The sequence below is a fragment of the Blennius ocellaris genome (assembly GCF_963422515.1).
Source record: "Blennius ocellaris genome assembly, chromosome: 2".
Classification (NCBI taxonomy): domain Eukaryota; kingdom Metazoa; phylum Chordata; class Actinopteri; order Blenniiformes; family Blenniidae; genus Blennius; species Blennius ocellaris.
Window position 1 is genome coordinate 32,894,403 of NC_137651.1, and position 21,665 is coordinate 32,916,067.

The 21,665-nt window shown below is 45.7% G+C and overlaps 1 protein-coding gene across 1 annotated transcript; it reads right to left on the reverse strand.

Moving 5' to 3' along the window:
* Nucleotides 1-8,629: 8,629 nt before the first annotated feature.
* On the reverse strand, nt 8,630-21,407 carry pipox (pipecolic acid oxidase). Its single transcript, XM_080514620.1, has 8 exons — nt 21,277-21,407; nt 19,308-19,456; nt 17,648-17,861; nt 16,534-16,716; nt 13,033-13,185; nt 10,421-10,570; nt 9,846-9,921; nt 8,630-8,957 (listed from the first exon to the last, which is right to left on the reverse strand). The coding sequence occupies exons 1-8, from the start codon at nt 21,385-21,387 to the stop codon at nt 8,827-8,829; spliced, it is 1,167 nt and encodes a 388-aa protein (XP_080370746.1). The 5' UTR covers nt 21,388-21,407; the 3' UTR covers nt 8,630-8,826.
* Between the last annotated feature and the right edge of the window lie 258 nt (nt 21,408-21,665).

Genomic DNA, 21,665 nt, shown 5'->3' on the forward strand with positions numbered 1-21,665 from the left:
ATGTTGTCATGTCGTCATGTCGTCATGTTGTCATGTCGTCATGTCATGTCGTCATGTTGTCATGTCGTCATGTCATGTCGTCATGTCATGTCGTCATGTCATGTCGTCATGTCGTCATGTCATGTCGTCATGTCGTCATGTCATGTCGTCATGTCATGTCGTCATGTCGTCATGTCATGTCGTCATGTCATGATGTCGTGTTGTCGTGTTGTCATGTCATGTTATGTTGTCATGTTGTCGTGTTGTCATGTTGTCATGTCATGTTGTCGTGTTGTCATGTTGTCATGTTGTCATGTCGTGTTGTCTTGTTGTTATGTTGTCATGTCATGTTGTCATGTCGTGTTGTCTTGTTGTTATGTTGTCATGTTGTCATGTCATGTTGTCGTGTTGTCATGTTGTCATGTTGTCATGTCGTCATGTCCTGTTGTCATGTTGTCATGTCATGTTGTCATGTTGTCATGTCATGTTGTCGTGTTGTCATGTTGTCATGTCATGTTGTCGTGTTGTCATGTTGTCATGTCATGTTGTCATGTCGTCATGTTGTCATGTTTTGTCATGTTGTCTTGTCGTCATGTTGTCATGTTGTCATGTCGTCATGTTGTCATGTCGTCATGTCATGTTGTCATGTCGTCATGTTGTCATGTCGTCATGTTGTCATGTCATGTCGTCATGTTGTCATGTCGTCATGTTGTCATGTCGTCATGTCGTCATGTTGTCATGTCGTCATGTCGTCATGTTGTCATGTCGTCATGTCATGTCGTCATGTTGTCATGTCGTCATGTCATGTCGTCATGTCATGTCGTCATGTCATGTCGTCATGTCATGTCGTCATGTCGTCATGTCATGTCGTCATGTCGTCATGTCATGTCGTCATGTCATGTCGTCATGTCATGTCGTCATGTCGTCATGTCATGTCGTCATGTCATGATGTCGTGTTGTCGTGTTGTCATGTCATGTTATGTTGTCATGTTGTCGTGTTGTCATGTTGTCATGTCATGTTGTCGTGTTGTCATGTTGTCATGTTGTCATGTCGTGTTGTCTTGTTGTTATGTTGTCATGTCATGTTGTCATGTCGTGTTGTCTTGTTGTTATGTTGTCATGTTGTCATGTCATGATGTCGTGTTGTCATGTTATGTTGTCGTGTTGTCATGTTGTCATGTCATGTTGTCGTGTTGTCATGTTGTCATGTTGTCATGTCATGTTGTCATGTTGTCATGTTTTCTGTGACGTTGGTGAGGACAGAAAGCAGTTTTGTTGTTTTGTTAAACCGGCGCTGCAGCGGTGCCGTGACGTCTGCAGCGCTGCAGCGGTGCCGTGACGTCTGCAGCGCTGCAGCGGTGCCGTGACGTCTGCAGCGCTGCTAGAACAAACGGTGACGGTGCTCCCTCTCCACCCTGCAGCCCGCTCGGACAGACGCGCTACTACTTCGACGGCTGTGACGAGGAGGCGGAGGAGGAGGCGGAGGAGGAGGCGGAGGAGGGTGGAGGAGGGCCGGCCCAGGCCTCGTCCCGACCGTGACCCTTTGTGGGCTGGACTCTGGTCGGAGTGGAGGCGCCTGCAGCGGTTTCTCTTTATATTTACTCACACTACGTTTGACCGTGTTGCCAAAAAAAAAAAAAGCCTTTTTGTGGAGTGTGTGCACAACGTTTGTCTTGTTGCTTGTCGTCCCTCCGTCACTCACTTCCACTTCCTTCATGGGGAAACGTTGCATGTTGTTGAAACGGAGCGGCGCCGTAGGAAAGCAGCACGTCGGAGGAGGAACGTCCATCTGTACTCAAACTGTCATCAATAAAGTGTCACCAGCTCCATGACGCTCAGAACTACATTCATATTGTTCAGGTGATCTGATGAAAACTGCTGGCTCAGCTGAAAAAGTGAATTATTATTAAGCAATTTGCAATTCTTAAAAGGTGTATTGAAATATCTACACCGGCTGCAGTTTGGATGAAAACGACCGTCTATAAAAGTGAACTGGCTCTACGTTTTGAAAGTGCAGCTTGTTTTTTGTTTTGGTCAAATAAAGAAGCTGATAAAAATGAGCATCATGCCGAAGCGATGAGAAGTGAGAAGTGAGAAGTGAGAAGTGCAGAGACGGACTACAAATAAAATCCCTGCAGGCCATCAGGAGAAAAACCAGATCACACCCCCCAGGAGGGAACATTCCAGAAAGGTTCCACACCCTCCCACTTTCTCCCTGAACTCAGACGGGAAATTCAGAGTTTCCGGTTCCAGAACAGCTGATCTGAATCAGTTCAATCAACTCTGAGTATGTGAACCCCGAGTTAAGCGCGTGCACAAGCAGAAGAAAAAACCATCGCCACCGGAGCCCCGATGCCAGCAGTCGCTACGGCAACAGGCTGAAAAGCCAGTTATTGAAGTGCAGCAGAGAGGAGCGGGAGAATCCACTGAACCTTTAACACGACCGCTGCAGGAAATACATAACGCCTCCATTTAGGTGCAATCAGCAAACAAACACCTTTCACAATCAAAAGGCTTTTATTTTTATATATATATGCTCTGATTGTACCTCATTTTGATTTTAATTTTAATATTTAAATTGATGTAGACTGTTAAATAAAAAAAAAGGTTTCTATAGTCGCCTGTCGTTGGAACTCGTCTTAATATTCCACTGAGGAGATGAACGGTGTTGAGACCTTTTTATGATCGTGGAGTCGATTACAATGTGACTGCGTACATCAATACTCAATACATTAATAAAATACTACACACACACGCACAACCCCCCCCCCCCCCCCCCCCCCCCCGACCCAAACACAAAAACCACCAACCTCCAACTGGTCTGCACACTGTTGCTCTACCAGTGTTCTAAAGAAGCTCCCATTAACAAACCTTGACACTGTGGATAAGATGTGAGTCACGGTTCGATGCTGGAAGGAACTGATGGTCACAAAACAACACAAAACCTTCAAATGTGGGCGAGAACATAAGTCAGCAGAGTCCGTTGCCGTGGCGACTGACCCCGAGCTAACTCCAGCTCTCTTTCTGGAACGGAAAACTTTAGCCATGTTTTCCCGCCGCGCAAAAAAGTGTGGCGACGGAACAGAGCCGTACGGCAAGGCGTAACCGTTTCCACCGCGGAAAGGAGCTTTAAAAGTGGGCGGGGCTTAAGAGCTCCGCCCATATGTGACGTTTCAACAGTCGTCTCAGCCGCCTGGATCTTATGAAGCCTCTGTTGTTGTTTACATCCTCCATTTTGCACTCGTTGTTTTTCTTAACTTTTATTTTTTTCGCAGCCGTAACTTCCGAAAATTCGCTTGTAGTGGAATTTACAAGAAAACTTGAGCGCAAAAAAATCAGTTGTGCAGCGCACTCATAGCATTGTGAGGAAATATTTCAATTGCACAAAGAAAAACTTGAGATTTGGTGTCAAAAATCATTTCTGCTCTGTTTCTGCTGCGCAAAACCCAAATGTGACACACGGTTCTTCTTCTTCTTCTTGTTCTTCTCATTCTTCTTCTTCTGGTTCTTCTTCTTCTTGTTCTTCTTCTTCTTCTTCTTCTTCTTCTTCTTCTCGTTCTTCTTCTGGTTCTTCTTCTCGTTCTTGTTCCTCTTCTTCTTCTTCTCGTTCTTCTTCTTCTTGTTCTTCTTCTGGTTCTTCTCATTCTTCTTCTTCTTGTTCTTCTTCTGGTTCTTCTCATTCTTCTTCTTCTTGTTCTTCTTCTGGTTCTTCTCATTCTTCTTCTTCTGGTTCTTCTTCTGGTTCTTCTCGTTCTTGTTCTTCTTCTGGTTCTTCTCGTTCTTGTTCTTCTTCTGGTTCTTCTTCTCATTCTTGTTCTTGTTCTTCCTCTTCTATGAGGCACAGAAATGATTTTTGAACGCGCAATGCCAAGTTTTTCTTTGTGCAATTTAAATATTTCCTCAAAATGTGGTAATCAACTTGTTTGCGCTGAACTGTTGCCACGGCTGGCTCAGAGCTAACCCTAACCCTCGCTCAGAGCTAACCCTAACCCTCGGCTGGCTCAGAGCTAACCCTAACCCACGGCTGGCTCAGAGCTAACCCTAGCCCACGGCTGGCTCAGAGCTAACCCTAACCCTCGCTCAGAGCTAACCCTAGCCCACGGCTCGCTCAGAGCTAACCCTAGCCCATGGCTCGCTCAGAGCTAACCCTAACCCACGGCTCGCTCAGAGCTAACCCTAGCCCACGGCTTGCTCAGAGCTAACCCTAACCCACGGCTCGCCCAGAGCTAACCCTAGCCCACGGCTCGCTCAGAGCTAACCCTAGCCCACGGCTCGCCCAGAGCTAACCCTAACCCACGGCTCGCTCAGAGCTAACCCTAACCCACGGCTCGCTCAGCGTTGTGGCGCCGCTGACGGCGGTTGAACAGAACGCCGACCGCCGCTCGTTCACGACCGCCACCAACGCTGAGCAGCAAAGACAAGAAAAGAAGAAGAAAAACAAAACAACCAGTGTAAAGCCGACACGTGAACATTGAGGGCGTCGTAAACCACTGACCAATCAGCTCCTCAGACCCAGGGTCCTGGTACCCCGACGGAGGGGGGGCGGGGAAAAGACCACCTTTTGGAGCGCTTGTTTCCGGAAAATCAGCAATCCCTGCGGCGGAAACGTTAACCGTCACGGACTGCACCGGTTCAGTCCAGCACTTTTTGTTCGTTGGAAAAACGGGGCTTTTGAATTTCCCTCATTTCAGGCTTGACTCTGAATTTTCACATTTCTGGAACACGACCCTGCGCCGCTTTACTTTGCAAGGCGGCAGCTTCAATTTGACATTTCTTCACATCTGCTAATCTCAATCCACTCTGGGGGGAAACACAGGAAATACTGCAGGAGGAAGCTTCTTTCATCCTCCAGTCTTATGAACCATGTGTGTGTGTGTGTGTGTGTGTGTGTGTGTGTGTGTGTGTGTGTGTGTGTGTGTGTGTGTGTGTGTGTGTGGGGCTTCAACATGTTTGGGAGTTTGAGTTTTTGGGATAAATGAGGTTTGGATTTGTTGTAATTTCTGCTTTTTTATTCTCTATGCAGTTGACTTCTGTTTTGAACCTTTGACCTGTTTGGCTTCAGCACAAAGCTCCCAGTTCTTTCTCTATGAATATGTGTCTGGTTCATTCTGCCTCTGAAGGCATTCTGAGCTTCTGTTTTTCCATTATGGAACTGCTTATTATACATTTTTGCATTACAGTTTAATATATTGTAAATAAATGATGGTGATTGTACGACCAGTGACCGACTGCTGTGTTCAACAAGTCTCACACCTGAAGACAACATCTGTTCTTTCTTCTTTTTTTTTTTGTATTTCTGTGATTTTGGAGGGAGAAACTAGCAGTGGGCTGTGAACCGCTGCAGCTCAGGGTGAAGGTGAACGAGGACGAGTGGAGGCAGATTAGCACCAAACAACACAATCCTGCTGACGGGTCTTTAGTTTCCCTCTGAGCCCCGGAGGTCCAGGCATGTGGTCCGACACGTGAAGGACTTTCCATCATAATTATGACTTGACTTGAAAAAAACCTTTATTTAACAAACACAAACATCTGAAGTCCATGTTTCTCATCGTCACAGAGGAGAACAAAGGTCTGCACTCGGTGTGGAACCACAAACAGGCCACACACTGTGCTGGGCTGTGAAATCAACACGAGGTCACATAGAACATTAAAAGTTCCCGATCAGACAGTCGTCCGGACCGGCCCGGTTCCCCACACTGAGATCCAACCAGGCAAGTTGTTTATGACTTTATAAAAGCTGCTCCTCCTCAGACCAGCAGAGACCAGACCCTTCAAAACATGCAGAGGATCCGCAGAACCAACACCTGAGACCTGGTTCTTCCTGCTTCACCAGATGGAAAGTTTCACACATGCAAAGATCAAATTCAGTCAGAACCTTTTTTTTTCTTTTATGTACCTCGGACCACAAACAAAAAGGGGGACAGAAAAAGCCTCGGCCAGATCCTCCATAGAGACTGGTCCACCCGGGACGGGACCCACCAGATGTTCCACCCGGGACGGGACCCACCAGACGGTCCACCCGGGACTGGACCCACCAGACGTTCCACCCGGGACGGGACCCACCAGACGTTCCACCCGGGACGGGACGCCACCAGACGTTCCACCCGGGACTGGACCCACCAGATGTTCCACCGGGGACGGGACGCCACCAGATGTTCCACCCGGGACGGGACCCACCAGATGTTCCACCCGGGATGGGACCCACCAGACGGTCCACCCGGGACGGGACCCACCAGACGTTCCACCCGGGACGGGACCCACCAGACGTTCCACCCGGGACGGGACCCACCAGATGTTCCACCCGGGACGGGACCCACCAGACGTTCCACCCGGGACGGGACGCCACCAGACGTTCCACCCGGGACGGGACCCACCAGACGTTCCACCCGGGACGGGACCCACCAGACGTTCCACCCGGGACGGGACCCACCAGACGTTCCACCCGGGACGGGACGCCACCAGATGTTCCACCCGGGATGGGACCCACCAGATGTTCCACCCGGGACGGGACGCCACCACTGCCGTTGCTGAAGGCATTAGAAAGCTGCAGCGGACACGAGGGTTGTAACACTGCTGGGGAGGAACAAGAAAGAAGGAGTGCACAGGAAGCAGAGGGTCGGTCTTACTGCCTCGGGGCTCAGGAAAACCACGGCGCCACCAGGGGGCGTGGCTGCCGGGGGCCCACCACTCCCGTCAGGCACGAAGAAAGAACAACGAAGCACACCCGGCAATAGACGGTGGGGAACGACACAAGAAAGGCAAAAGGAGAATCAAATAGAATAAAGCAAGAGAAAATGTCCGCAGCCAAAGAAACAGAAGTAGAAGGTCTGAAACCCAAATGATTCAACCGACAAGAATAAATAGAGAATTACAATGGACGATACACAAGACAGTCGTTCCTCGGTGCTTTTAACAGAGAAAATAGAAAAGCCCAACATGTCCACATGAGCCAGCGGGTTTATTTGCGGCTGTGGAAAGAAAAAGTCCTCCAACGTTGAACATTGAACGACAAAAACCAAGCAGATCGAATAAAAATCCCATAAACAAAAGGAAGGTGATTGAAGTCGTCTGATTGCATCACGGTTTGAATCAAACAAACCCTTCGCATGGAAGTCCCTGTCCGACCTTCATTCATCGTCCTGAAGCGTCACGGGGAACTACGACCCTTCGCCGACGGACTGGCGTCACGAACAGGGATTTGAACAGGACGACCCGCGGTAAGGACGTGACGGTTCGTTCTGCCTCGCCGTGTTGTTGGACTAAACCAAAAGAGCAGATTGTGTAAATGTTACTGATAACAGCGTATCAGGTTTGACGTTTGAAATCAAGTTCTGCCAGAAGTAAGGAAGCTGGATAATTGGGGGATTTGAATATTCAGTTAAAGTGACCACAGGCAGAACCGGCTTGTGGCGCCAAGCGTTTGATCCTCGGATGTCGCCTCTTCCTCTCATCGTGAAGCAGAATTCAACAAGCGCTGGATTGTTCACAACTAATGAGGAACGTCACACCGTCGTGAGACAGGTTAGTTCTACCCCCCCCCCCCCCCCCCCCCCGGTGATGTGTTGCCATAGTGATCGACTGCTAACCTAAATGGAATCTCGCCTCAGGAGTAAGGCCCAATCCCAATTCTCTTTTGTACCCCTCCCCCTACCCCTACCCCTTAGCCCTCCGCCCTCCGCCTCCACCTTCAGGGGGTGGTGGAGGTGGAGGTGGAGGGGGTGGAGGTGGAGGTGGAGGAGGTGGTGTGCCTCCAGATTTTTCCAAAGAAAAAAGTGTGTCTTGGCTCAAAAAGGTTGAGAAACTCTGGTTTAAAGGAAAGTGTGCAGATGTGCACAGTTTCACAAATGTAAACGTCGTTCAGCTCTCGGCTGCACTCACAGGACATTTTTAGTAGAAATCCTACGAAGGTTTTAGAACTAAGGCCCCTGGAACACAATGAGTGTATTTCTTCATCAGAGCTGCGAATGACACTGCAGCTTTATTAAAAACATTCAACTTGTGATTTGTAATCGGCTGAACGTGGCATTGAAAGTTGAATCTGACTGTGATTTTTAAATGATCTAGTTTTATGCTGTAAGTAGTTTTTACTCTGAACTTTCTGTGGAGACAAATTAAACTAGTGACCTTTGTCTCAGTCACTATCATCCTTTATTTAGACTAAAAACACTGAAATGTAAAGATTTAGTGGAGTAGAACCTTCTAAAAACCATCTTTAAAGCTCATCTGGAAATTTTACCGAACAAAATGCAAAACAGATTGGCCGAGAGGAAAAGTAGATGTGAACTGAAAGGAACGGAGGTTTTAATAAAACCCAGGTTTCAATCGGCCGTAAAGGAAAAACGCATCTGAATGAAGGAGTCGGTCTTGATTGTAAAATGAAAACTTCTAAATCCATTGATGTTTAAGAAACTTGTTCAATGATCAATGTTACAGAAATACGACTGCGGAGGAGCAGATCAACATTATTGATTTATTTGGTGTCTGATGTTTTGGAAAAAGACGCTGCATGTGAATGAACTGGAAATGATTTAGTGTTGATTATTGGTTTGACTTCTTTCTGCTCCTGTTCATTCATATGAAACGCTGCTGTTGCATCGTTTTAAATGAATGAAACAAATAATCAAATGAAAAAATGAAATGAATCACAGCATCACATTTTAAGATTCTACTTTTAATCCATCATCTGCAAACACATACGTGACGCTGATTTTTTAAATATTGTTTCAGAGAGTTGCAAATACTTTAGTTGGCGGTTGTGAATGCTATGAAGAAGATTTCATTTCACTATGACGAGGTTCATTGTTAGTTTCCCTGGAAGCGTAGGGCTCTGGACTAGAACCTGCAGCCCTACAAGGCCGACTGGGTCTTTCCCTGGAAGCGTGTGATGCTGAAGGGCGTCAGGTTGTAGGACGGCACTTCTCCCAGCGCGAGCTCACTCAGAACCTTTCCAATGATGGGTCCAAACTTGAAGCCGTGACCTGGAGGGGGGGGGGGGGGGGGGGGGGGGGGGAGGGAGAGAGAGAGAGAGAGAGAGATCCAGTGAGCTGCTGGAGGTATGGACGTCCTCTAAAGTGCCGTTCACACGACAACGTTTCACGTGACGACGCCTAACCCAGTGCTTCTCAACCTCTTTGAGCCAAGACACTTTTTTGGGGGGAGAAAAATCTGGAGGCACCACCACCTCCATCACCACCACCACTTCCATCACCACCTCCACCACCACCATCCCCTCCACCACCTCCATCACTTTACATGTCTAAAGTATCACTTCACATAAGTTGGACTCGTTGTTTTATTGTGAAAGGCGTTGTGTCATGTGACCTCCACAGATGCATTAATGTCGGGGGTCAAATTCTGACCAAGGGAGGTTTTGAATGTCATTTTTGACAATCTAGTGTTTTTAGATCGGCCTCTGTCAGTTTTCATTTTTATACTTTAAAAAAAAGAAAAAACCCCGTGGCGGCCGGATCAGATCCTGTGGTGGACCGTTCTGGTCCCCGGGCCACATGTTGGACACCCCTGGTTTAAGTGACCCTACTTCTTTGAACTTTTTGTTCTCACAGCAGATCACATTGCTGGGAATGTTCCAATGGAGGCTGGTGGTTCTCCGGCACAGCCTCAGAGGAACGCTTCCAAAACCCGGTACCGGACCAGTGTGGTGAAAACCACATTGACCATCACCAAGCCACTGGTTCCACCGTTTCACTCCACTTCAATATGACGACGTCTACCATGTCTTTCGTACATGGACATTAAACCAAAACAAAAGAAAGCATTTCAACATTTTCTTTTTTTGCCTTTATGATGCATTGAAATGTTCAAAAAATGCTCATCAAGCCAAAGTCAGGAGGACGATGTGTTTTTACCTGAGAACCCTGCACCGATCACAACGTTCTTGAAGGAGGGGTGACGGTCCAACACAAAGTGGCCGTCTGGCGTCACCTGCAAACCCACCAACACCACAACGTCAGCGCTCACTGGAGATTAGCTTCAAGACGACTGAGAAATTCCAAGCATTGTCTATCACACACACACACACACACACACACACACACACACACACACACACACACACACACACATATGGAAGTTAAAGTGTGCCATTAGATTCTGAATTCAAATTTCTAACTCTGAATTTTTTTACCATTGAAATCAGACTTTGAATTTTAAAAGCTGTCGAATTTCAAGTACGCATCTTTTTTTGCTTCTGATTTTTTTTCAACATCTAAAAATATTCAGTGTGTAAAAATTCAGTTCCAAACTGCGCTCATGGTCAACAATGGTAAAGCAGACGTGGCGCACCGGAGGTAGCAAAGGATGGTAAAACTAGCTAACGCGATACAGAGAAGACGGTGAACAGTGGTTGGGTGCGGTTCCTCTAAATGTGTATTCTGGAGGCGTGAAGGTGAGGCAGACGGTAAGGACGTGTAGGACGGTTCACCGTGTAGAGGCAGCTCTCCACCACGGCCGGCTCCGGCACCAGGCCCGGCAGGCAGCGGGAGACGTAGCGCTGCAGGATGGCGATGTCAGAGCGGTCGGTCTGCTGGTCCCTGTGGTCCGGGTCTGCCTTCGTACCCGTATGCAAGCACACCTGCACACACCATGCCACGTTATGAGGAGTGAGAATTGTGCTTTTAGCATCGTGTATTGCTTAGAAATTGGTATTCTTGAAGTTAGCGTAGATTCATGCATGTCTGTTTTAATCACTGTTCTACATCTGCAATCAGCTGATTTCATTCCTCTGCTCTTGCGCAAGAATCTTGATTGTTTTGAATCTTTATTTCTCTCGATACTGGGGTTTGTCCCTTTCTCTCATTCTTCTAGGTTTTTCTCCTAACATATTACTACTGCAAGAACAAAAAGCCGGGCACGTTGCATTATAGAGAATAACAGTGAGAAATGTTTTTATTCAAACAAGCTTTAAATCATTTTATTCTCCCATAACAAAAGCAAATACTAACCTGTAGCCACCAGCTAATATTAACCTGTAGCCACCAGCTAATATTAACCTGTAGCCACCAGCTAATATTAACCTGTAGCCACCAGCTAATATTAACCTGTAGCCACCAGCTAATATTAACCTGTAGTCACCAGCTAATATTAACCTGTAGCCACCAGCTAATATTAACCTGTAGCCACCAGCTAATATTAACCTGTAGCCACCAGCTAATATTAACCTGCAGCCACCAGCTAATACTAACATGTAGCCACCAGCTAATACTAACCTGTAGCCACCAGCTAATATTAACCTGTAGTCACCAGCTAATATTAACCTGTAGCCACCAGCTAATACTAACCTGTAGCCACCAGCTAATACTAACCTGTAGCCACCAGCTAATATTAACCTGTAGCCACCAGCTAATATTAACCTGTAGCCACCAGCTAATATTAACCTGTAGCCACCAGCTAATATTAACCTGTAGCCACCAGCTAATATTAACCTGTAGCCACCAGCTAATATTAACCTGTAGCCACCAGCTAATATTAACCTGTAGTCACCAGCTAATATTAACCTGTAGCCACCAGCTAATATTAACCTGCAGCCACCAGCTAATATTAACCTGTAGTCACCAGCTAATATTAACCTGTAGCCATCAGCTAATATTAACCTGTAGCCACCAGCTAATATTAACCTGTAGTCACCAGCTAATATTAACCTGTAGCCACCAGCTAATACTAACATGTAGCCACCAGCTAATACTAACCTGTAGCCACCAGCTAATATTAACCTGTAGTCACCAGCTAATATTAACCTGTAGCCACCAGCTAATACTAACCTGTAGCCACCAGCTAATACTAACCTGTAGCCACCAGCTAATATTAACCTGTAGCCACCAGCTAATATTAACCTGTAGCCACCAGCTAATATTAACCTGTAGCCACCAGCTAATATTAACCTGTAGCCACCAGCTAATATTAACCTGCAGCCACCAGCTAATACTAACATGTAGCCACCAGCTAATACTAACCTGTAGCCACCAGCTAATATTAACCTGTAGTCACCAGCTAATATTAACCTGTAGCCACCAGCTAATACTAACCTGTAGCCACCAGCTAATACTAACCTGTAGCCACCAGCTAATATTAACCTGTAGCCACCAGCTAATATTAACCTGTAGCCACCAGCTAATATTAACCTGTAGCCACCAGCTAATATTAACCTGTAGCCACCAGCTAATATTAACCTGTAGCCACCAGCTAATATTAACTTGTAGCCACCAGCTAATATTAACCTGTAGCCACCAGCTAATATTAACCTGTAGTCACCAGCTAATATTAACCTGTAGCCACCAGCTAATATTAACCTGCAGCCACCAGCTAATATTAACCTGTAGTCACCAGCTAATATTAACCTGTAGTCACCAGCTAATATTAACCTGTAGCCATCAGCTAATATTAACCTGTAGCCACCAGCTAATATTAACCTGTAGTCACCAGCTAATATTAACCTGTAGCCACCAGCTAATACTAACATGTAGCCACCAGCTAATACTAACCTGTAGCCACCAGCTAATATTAACCTGTAGTCACCAGCTAATATTAACCTGTAGCCACCAGCTAATACTAACCTGTAGCCACCAGCTAATATTAACCTGTAGCCACCAGCTAATATTAACCTGTAGCCACCAGCTAATATTAACCTGTAGCCACCAGCTAATATTAACCTGTAGCCACCAGCTAATATTAACCTGTAGCCACCAGCTAATATTAACCTGTAGCCACCAGCTAATATTAACCTGTAGTCACCAGCTAATATTAACATGTAGCCACCAGCTAATATTAACATATAGCCAACAGCTAATAGTAAACATGCAGCCGCTAGCTAACGCTAAATACTAAATGTATTACTACTGCTAGATTTACACCACACATAATTGTATAAATGAGAGTATCTAAATACAAAAATATGATTTTGTTGTGTAAATTATATCATTCTATTCATTAATTCATTGCTATGCCAAAATCAGTTTAAACTGCACGAATGTGGCTTCATGCATGAAAGAGTGAGATGGGATTAAAATGGGATATATTGCGACGGAGTAATGGTAGTACCTTCATCAGCCCTGGGTACTCATTGGATGGGAGGCCGTAGATGTGCACTTTGGTCTCCTCACTTTCAGGTGCGACGAAGCAGGGAAACCGTTGTTTCACACTGTACGTGCCAGGAACCTTCTCTTTCCAGTAGCACACGTTGATCTTCATTACCTGCAGTCACACAACAACCATGGATGAATCTGGCACGGCAATAAGGTAACAATAATTTACTGATTACATTTCTTTTGACAAGTAACTTGTAATTGTAACAGATTACAGTTTTCAAGTAACCTTCCCAGCCCTGGTTAACAGTTAAATATGTGTTGGTGGACAGTGACGAGTCCACCCAGTACATCACTTTTCAGAGGTTCTCCTGTGTACATTTTTGAAAGGCGGCCTCTGATTGGATCGAAATTCTCTGACTCATTCTGATGAATTTTAAATGCTGGGGCAGAAGGGAGGAATTTGGACGGATTTTCTTTCCAAGATGCTGAGGAATTATATCTGCAGAATCCACACAAGTGGGACTAATTCTCTGCACACCCGGATTTTTGTCAATGGACACCAAAAACATTGATTCCTGTTTGAAACCATGCATCAAAGCAACACTTTCAAGTGTAAATTCAATGGTTATTTGACCAATAGTTTACTGGTCCAGCTCACTCAAGATGTAACTGGACTATACATGGCCCCTGAAGTTAACTTTTATGTTGTATTTATTTTGTATACCTCTTTGCATATATATATGTATATGTATTGTATATGTCTATATATTGGTTTAATTATGTGCTTTTAAATGAATGTTTCTTCCATAACATATTTGATGTTTGGTTCATTCAACATCATCTGGTCCTACAATTCAGTAGTAAACAATTCATTAGAATGCACCATTTGAGGTCTATTCTGTCAAGACTTTCGGCTGTGTGTGGGTGCTAAACCTATTTTTTTCTCTATTTATTTATATTTTTTTATCAACTTGATTTTAGCCCATGATTGTATAGTAATAACTTTCCCCCTCAAAAAAAATCTGACCAGCACTCGTTACTGCCCAAATGCTTCAAGTACGAAGATAAACGACCGATAACTAAGTGGAAAGTATGGAGGCGTATGTAATATGTAGTCTGTCACATTTAAGCATCAACACAGACAGATTACAACATATTCTCGAGACAGCACTTAGGAGATAGGAAGGCTGGTTTTGCAGCCCGCCGCTAGGAGGAGGCGTCGCGGCGCACAGCACAACAGGCACGCAGCCATGACTCCTGGGAGGAGGGGGGGCAGAGCCTTCGTTCCACGCTCACATCCAGGAGACTTGAAGAAAAAACACCAGCCTCGACGACTGGGTGTCTCGGAATCCAAAATGTAGATTACATTTGTTTTCATTCAGGCGATTCAGCTTCATCTTTCAACCTCGTGTGTCTCTGGTCTCCATGCTGCTCCAAAACGTGGCCAGATTTTTAGCTTCCCAGCCGAGCTTTGACTTCCTCCAAGATGGTTCCAATTTCACGTAAACCTTCAAGAGTCGTGACCTGCGCGCTCTTCAGTTGGTTTATCATCTGAGTCTGAGCGTTCAGAGCTCGGCACAGTCCCTCAGTGACGACAGGCCGCCTTCCCAATGCAGCTGCTAGCGTCTTCTACACTTTGATAGATCAGAAAGCCGCCAGCCTCAATCAGCAGCATACCTGCTATCATGAATCCCCATATGTAGAGGTCGTCCACATCCTCCAGGGAAAGAATGGCCAAACACAGGGACCTCCAGGAACCTCCAGGACCTCCAGGAACCCCAGGAATCCAGCATGTATCCGGCTGCAAACGTCCCATCGGGACGTGCAGACTCTCCTTTGCCCGATCGTCGTGTCGAAACAAATTTTGGTCGATCGCATTGAGAGACCAGCTGATGGATTCCATGGTTCCGGTTAAATTCGGATGGGGGTGTGAACAGAGGCTCTTGTTAGATCTGACAAGAGACGGTACACGAAGTGACGAATTGTGACCAGCAGCTCTTACGGCACCAGCTGCAGTAACACTCCCGGCCTCTATGGGGCGATGAGGCCGTGGCACACTGGATCCATGAGGGGAGTCTTCTCCGGGTAGCACAGGTCTGGCTGTGTTCCTCCTCCCAGTCCTTCTTGTCCGCTGTCACTCGGGGATCTTCAGGAACGACGTGTTCCGCTTCATAGCTTGTTGAAGTTGATAGATCTCTTCCTCCATTCTTCTTTTGGCTGCAATCTCACTTCTGAAATTAATGTGACACCGGACGATGATCTTTTCCTTTTATGCTAAGTGTAAGTGACAGAGGCTTTTATTTTGACACACGTGAACAGGAACACCAGAGCAGGAGGACGCGACTAAACACAACTGAAGTAAACTAAACAACAAAAACACAAGACAACACAATCATTACAAGCACTATAAGACCAATATAACACACAATACTGGCATTTAAAAAATCCCACCAACACAAATTTTCATGGTGCATTTTACCCATGGTGCATTTGGTGCTAAACTAAATAAACCCATGATTAACAAAAATGGTTCATAATTTTCTTGATATCAGGACAACATGTATTGCACCTTGGAAAAGAAATGGCCTTTAAAGTCCCAGTGAACTGAAGGTTCCACCTCCAGAACTCTCTGGTGTCTCTTCTAGAACATTTTCCTGCTAACTGGCTGAAGGTCAAAGGTTAAAACACGACAATCTGAGAGAAAATAGCGATAAACGGCGCTATTTCCTCTGCTGGGCGGAGCTTCTGACAATAACAGAGTGACATCACGAGTTGTGCACACGCCCAAGTTGTGTTTACATTATGGAGGATCAGAGTTTTGACCACGAAGAGGCTGAATTGAACCAGATTTCATCATCATGGTCATTTCAAACCCAGTGATTGATGAAGAAGACACAGAAGGTGGTTCTGCCATCGGTGACCCCGTCTGGAACATGTTTGAGGAAGCAGAAGACGCTTCGTCCTCCATTCGTCCTCGTCTCCTCGCCTCAGCAGACGCCACTTTTCACCTTTGAGGCTTTGAGGCTCCTGACTTTTGGCAGAACGACCGTCTTCCTGGATCCAACACGTCCAAGAGCTAGAAGACTGAGGAATCACCGGAGATGAGTCCAGGTATTACTTGATCGTCTACTAGCCGCCCTCCTCCTTTCCTCCTCTCTGGTCTCTTCCAGGCTCAATCTTTCATCAAGGCTCATAAAACGCCGACTAGAACTTCAGAACACTGTAAAAACTTTGATATTTAAGAGGAAACAAGCCGATATAAACACAACAGATCGAGAGCTGCACAACTCGTGATGTCACACATAGGCTCCGCCCACGAAGAAGGATTCCCCCGACTTCCTCGGCTGGAGATTCAAAATTCAAATAACTTTGTTATGCGACAACAGTGGAGGGGCAGAGTCGGAGGAACCTTACAAGTAGAACCACAACTATCGGTTTCTGCAAAGTAGTGTTTTACATTTCACTGGGACTTTAATCAAAGATATTTGCATGAGGGGTACAGAGATTGAAATACCTCCAGGGGCAGGTGTAGACTGGTGTGTTCCAGCAGCTGGTTGGCCCAGGGTCCAGCGGTGATCACTATACTTCTGGCAGTGTACACGCCGGCAGAGGTTGTCACTGTGACCACGGGGCCCGGCTTGATGTCCGTCACCTTCTCCTGGTCTCGTATGACTCCACCTAACTTCTGAAACTGGCCCTGGAAATACAGATGGACAGAATAGGAAACTTCCTCACGAGGCCCCACAAGGTCAACCAGGCTTCACTATTGTGAAGGTCCAAAACTATTTCAAGGTGAGGTTCCTGGCTGGTGAGGCACCGACTCCTCTGGAGTCACATTTACAATACACTTGAGATTTGGGTAATCCTTTAAAACTTTTCCATCCGTGCAGATGTTCAGAGTTGTACGTCGTATTTGGCACCAGATGTTACTATTCACTCAGTACTACTAATAGAAGACCGAGGTATTTTATACGAGTCGCTCTGAGTCTGGAAGAACATATAACATTACTTTGGAATGAAATGAATTATCTACCAGGTTCCCCTACTCATCTTTACTCCGTATGGTTTCTCGTTTTCAGGTCCCTTTTGTAATTCGTACGCCGCCGACAGCGCGGGCCCTCAAATTCATGTTGGTGGCAATTTTCGAAAAACCTTTCATGTTCCATCAGGGCTGTGTCCTTCACACCAGAATTGAAGTAAAACCAAATTCCGGCTCGGGGGCACCTGCCGAGTACCCCCTGAGATTTTTATGGTGGATTGGCTAGCTTGCGGCCTAGCATGACCGTTAGCATGCTAGCGAACATTGTCCGATTGAGCTGAAATTTGGTAGGTTGCCTAATGGGGGTGCTGCAGTCACGAATCACTAGCTAATTAGCTACTTTTGATGCTGTTTTTTCAAAATAAAAGTCATTAAAAAAAAAAAAAAAAAAACTTTCAAAACTTAAAGAATTATCATTAACAGTTCCAGAGGATCATGCCCACCGCGACGGGCTTGAGTGAGGTAAAAAAAAAAGGGGGATTCAGTAAGATATTATATAGAGTTAAACAAAAGTTGCACTCTAACATCGTCGAGAGCGACAGAAGAAGAGCAGCCGTGAGCGAAGCTGGAGTTTCCACAGTCACACTACCTGCACGGCCTTCAGAGCTCGATCTGCGTACAAAACTCCAGCGGTCACGTCCACCAGGGCTCCGTCACCCTCAGACAGGCGGACGTTGGGGACATGCTGGCTGAAGTTGTTGCGCGTCAGGAGCACGATGGGAACCTTGTTCCTCTGCAGGGTGTTCTTGATGAGCTGGAAGCTCTGGCCCTTCTCTGGCGCTGTAACCAGGAGCCCCGTTTGCCTGGAGGACAGCAGAGTTCACAACACCGGGGTCACACATCTCCTGCAAGACGCAGCGTCGACACAGACTGATTGGAGACCCTTTTATTTATTTAATTAATTAATTAATTAATTAATTTGAGCAGTACACATTCTGCTGAAGCAAGAAGCTTATGAGCGCCGACCCCCAAACTCAGAGCAACGAAAAGTACATTTTACTGGTATAGAAAGAAGAAAACATCAGCAAAAGAGAACCTCCCACATTTCAAACAACTTTATCAACATGGACCAAACTGACAAAACACACACACACACACACACACACATATAAGTTCATCCAACTTCTTCAATGCATTTCTTCCTCTCTGTATGTTTCAAACGTCTTTTGTTTGTATTTATATTCGAACAGGTTGATGGTTGGACGTCGTTTCAACTCTGTCTCCAATTTGTTCCACAATCGTTCACCTTTAACTGTCGGGATGAAGCTTTTCAGGGTTCTACTATGTTTCTGGGTCCTAAAGTTGAATTCCTCACGTATTTCATGACGACCAGTACGATCTGGAACCTTCTTATGTATTTGTCTTGGTAACAATCTGTAACTTGCTTTATAGAACATCTGTACTGCTTGGAACTCAATGATGTCACAAAGCTTCATGATCTTTGATTTTAAAAATAATGTTTGTGTGGTCCAGAAACCCAACTTTATGAATTAATCGAATAGCTCTTTTTTGTAACATTACTATTGGTTTTACTGTGTTTTTATAAGTACTACCCCAAACCACAGTACAATGATATAAATAGGGCAAAATCAGAGAGCAGTATAAGGTGTGTAGAGCTTTGATATTTAAAATGTGCTTTGCTTTTGCTATCATTGCAATGTTTCTTGAAATTTTTGTAGATATATATTTGATGTGAGATTCCCAAGTAATTCTATTGTCTATAATAACTCCAAGGAATTTGATTTAAATCGTAGCTGCTTTGTACAACTGGTCGACATCTGTTGCAAAAAGTGGTTTATATTCGAGACCAGTGTGGTTGTACTCCGCCTGACATCAGCTAGAGTTTGAAACAAGTCATGATAAAATGAGACGGGGTGTAAAAAATGTTTTTTTAAATGGTGGTGGGTTGACTTTAGGTCCGAGGTAAATGGTGCCTTCATCACTCTCACTTGGACATTTCTCTTCACGACGCAGGTATTTTGCCCACCTCGAGGGCAGAGGTGGCTTTTGAACGCAGACCAACCAGTCGTGAGACGTGGGCGTCTCACTGTGCTGAGATCAAAGGCTGAAAGATGAAAAAAAAAAATCCCAGTCGCACTTTGAAAGGCCTGCGAGCTGTCGGAAGTCGCTTCAGTGATGCTGGAGGTAATGAGAAAGTCGTGCATTCGTGGCTCCTGCAGATTGAGTTGCTGCTCTTGTGCGTTCATAGCACCTTGAATATCAAACCTCTATTTCTGCTGACTGCTTACCTGTACAGTTTGACTCCCGCCTCCTTCTCCAGCTGAGCCCACAGCTCGTAGCACTCGCTCATCATGTGAGTGTAGAAATCCTCCTCGTAGGCCTTTCGGATGATGCGCGTCTGGCCATGGGAGCTTCCTCGTGAGTGGGGTAGGACAAACTGGAGGAGACGATGACATCAGTCAGCCTTCGTTCTCACAACACTGTTCATCCACACGTGCTGCTTTACGTTGTTCAAAGCGCAGGCCCCTCTCATCCCCACGTAATCAAGGGGAACGATAGCAACCAGAGAGTAAACACATTGATATCGAGGTACCAGCTCCCAACACAACAACAAGGCCCATCCTGACCCAGGAATGGGGGTCAAATCATAACAAGTGGTGATATAGCTTGGTTGGTAGAGCGGTTGTCTTCTCTGCCTGCCTACATGCCGGCGTGCCCTTGGGCAAGAACCCCTGAACCCTAAACTGCCTGGCTGAATGTGGTGTGAGCATGAGTGGTTGGTGGCGGTTGGCCTTGCTTCCATCAGTCTAGTCCAGGGCAGCTGTAGCTCCATACAGTATGTCTGCACCACCAACGAGTGTGGAGGGAGTGAATGATCGTCAAAATAATTTATTAATGAAAATTATCAATTTGAATAAATTGATTATCAATAATAATGGAATTGGGGCACCACCAGCTAAACTGGAAATAGCTAATACCAAAATATCGTCTCGTTTGTAAAAAGGGTTATTTAAGTTAGTTAATATTCCTGTGCAAAATATAACAATCTTAAATAACAGGGAAGGTGTGAGACTCGAGCACAGACTGTTACAAACCAATGAATTGTCGACAATAAATACACAATAATTACTAGGAATCGATCAATTTAGCTAACAGGCGTTTATTAACAAAAATGTATTAATTCATAAATAATTTGGAAATCATCTCAGAAATCAACACAATCAAGTAACAAACATCATCTAACACGGAGATCTAATCTATTAAACAGCAAACACTATGTACAAAGAAAGAGGGTGTGTGTGTGTGTGTGTGTGTGTGTGTGTGTGTGTGTGTGTGTGTGTGTGTGTGTGTGTGTGTGAGTGAGTGGGGATGTAATGACCACGAGTGTCCACCAGGTGGCGGCGGACCTGAGCGGGTCAGTGTGAGAGGGTGTAATGATCTCGAACGGACGCCAGAGGGAGGCAGAGGCGTCTGGTTCGGGGCGGGGACTCGGCGACCAGATAAACAAGACTTCCGTGGCGCGCGCATGCGCATGAGAGCGATAGAGAAAGAAGGAAAAGAGGAAGAAAGTTCTGGTGAGACTCGGTTCTCCACAGAGATCCAGTGGGCCGGACGCTCAACTGGAACTCCTGAGGTGGAAAACCAGAGTCCTAACAGTGTGGCAGTTACATTACATTACAGTGTGTCACATTGTGTCACAGTTTGTTACATTGTGTTACAGTTTGTTACATTGTGTGTTATAGTGTGTCACAGTTTGTTACATTGTGTCACAGTTTGTTACATTGTGTGTTATAGTGTGTCACAGTTTGTTACATTGTGTCACAGTTTGTTACATTGTGTCACAGTTTGTTACATTGTGTGTTATAGTGTGTCACAGTTTGTTACATTGTGTCACAGTTTGTTACATTGTATGTCACAGTGTTACAGTGTGTCACAGTGTGTTACAGTGTGTCACAGTGTGTTACAGTGTCACAGTGTGTCACAGTGTGTCACAGTGTGCCACAGTGTGTTACAGTGTGTCACAGTGTGTTACAGTGTGTCACAGTGTGTCACAGTGTGTTACAGTGTGTTACAGTGTGTCACAGTGTGTCACAGTGTGTTACAGTGTGTCACAGTGTGTCACAGTGTGCCACAGTGTGTTACAGTGTGTCACAGTGTGTTACAGTGTGTCACAGTGTGTCACAGTGTGTTACAGTGTGTTACAGTGTGTCACAGTGTGTCACAGTGTGTCAGTGTGCCACAGTGTGTGTGACTGACCTGCTCCAGCAGCAGGGTCCTGTGGTTCTTCTTGGCCAGCTGGTAGGCAGTGAAGGAGCCCTGCACTCCTGCTCCAATCACGATGCAGTCAAAGTCTCTGCCAGTCGACATGTTGGGAAAGTACCGATCGCCACGCTCACACACTGAGACACACACTGTGAGCCCTGTGTGCTTTTAAAGATTAGCTCCGCCCCCGATACACATTAGATCCGCCCCGGCCTCAGTGCAGAAGGGGCCTTGTGCTCTGCATTTCTACAACCAGCAGGACTTCCTCTGAAACTGATATCTGTTAGTGGGACTGTGGGTAAATAAAAGAACTGCATCTATGTGATAAAACACAATCACAAAAGACAAACGAACAAAAACACAAGTAAATGGACTTCACTTCT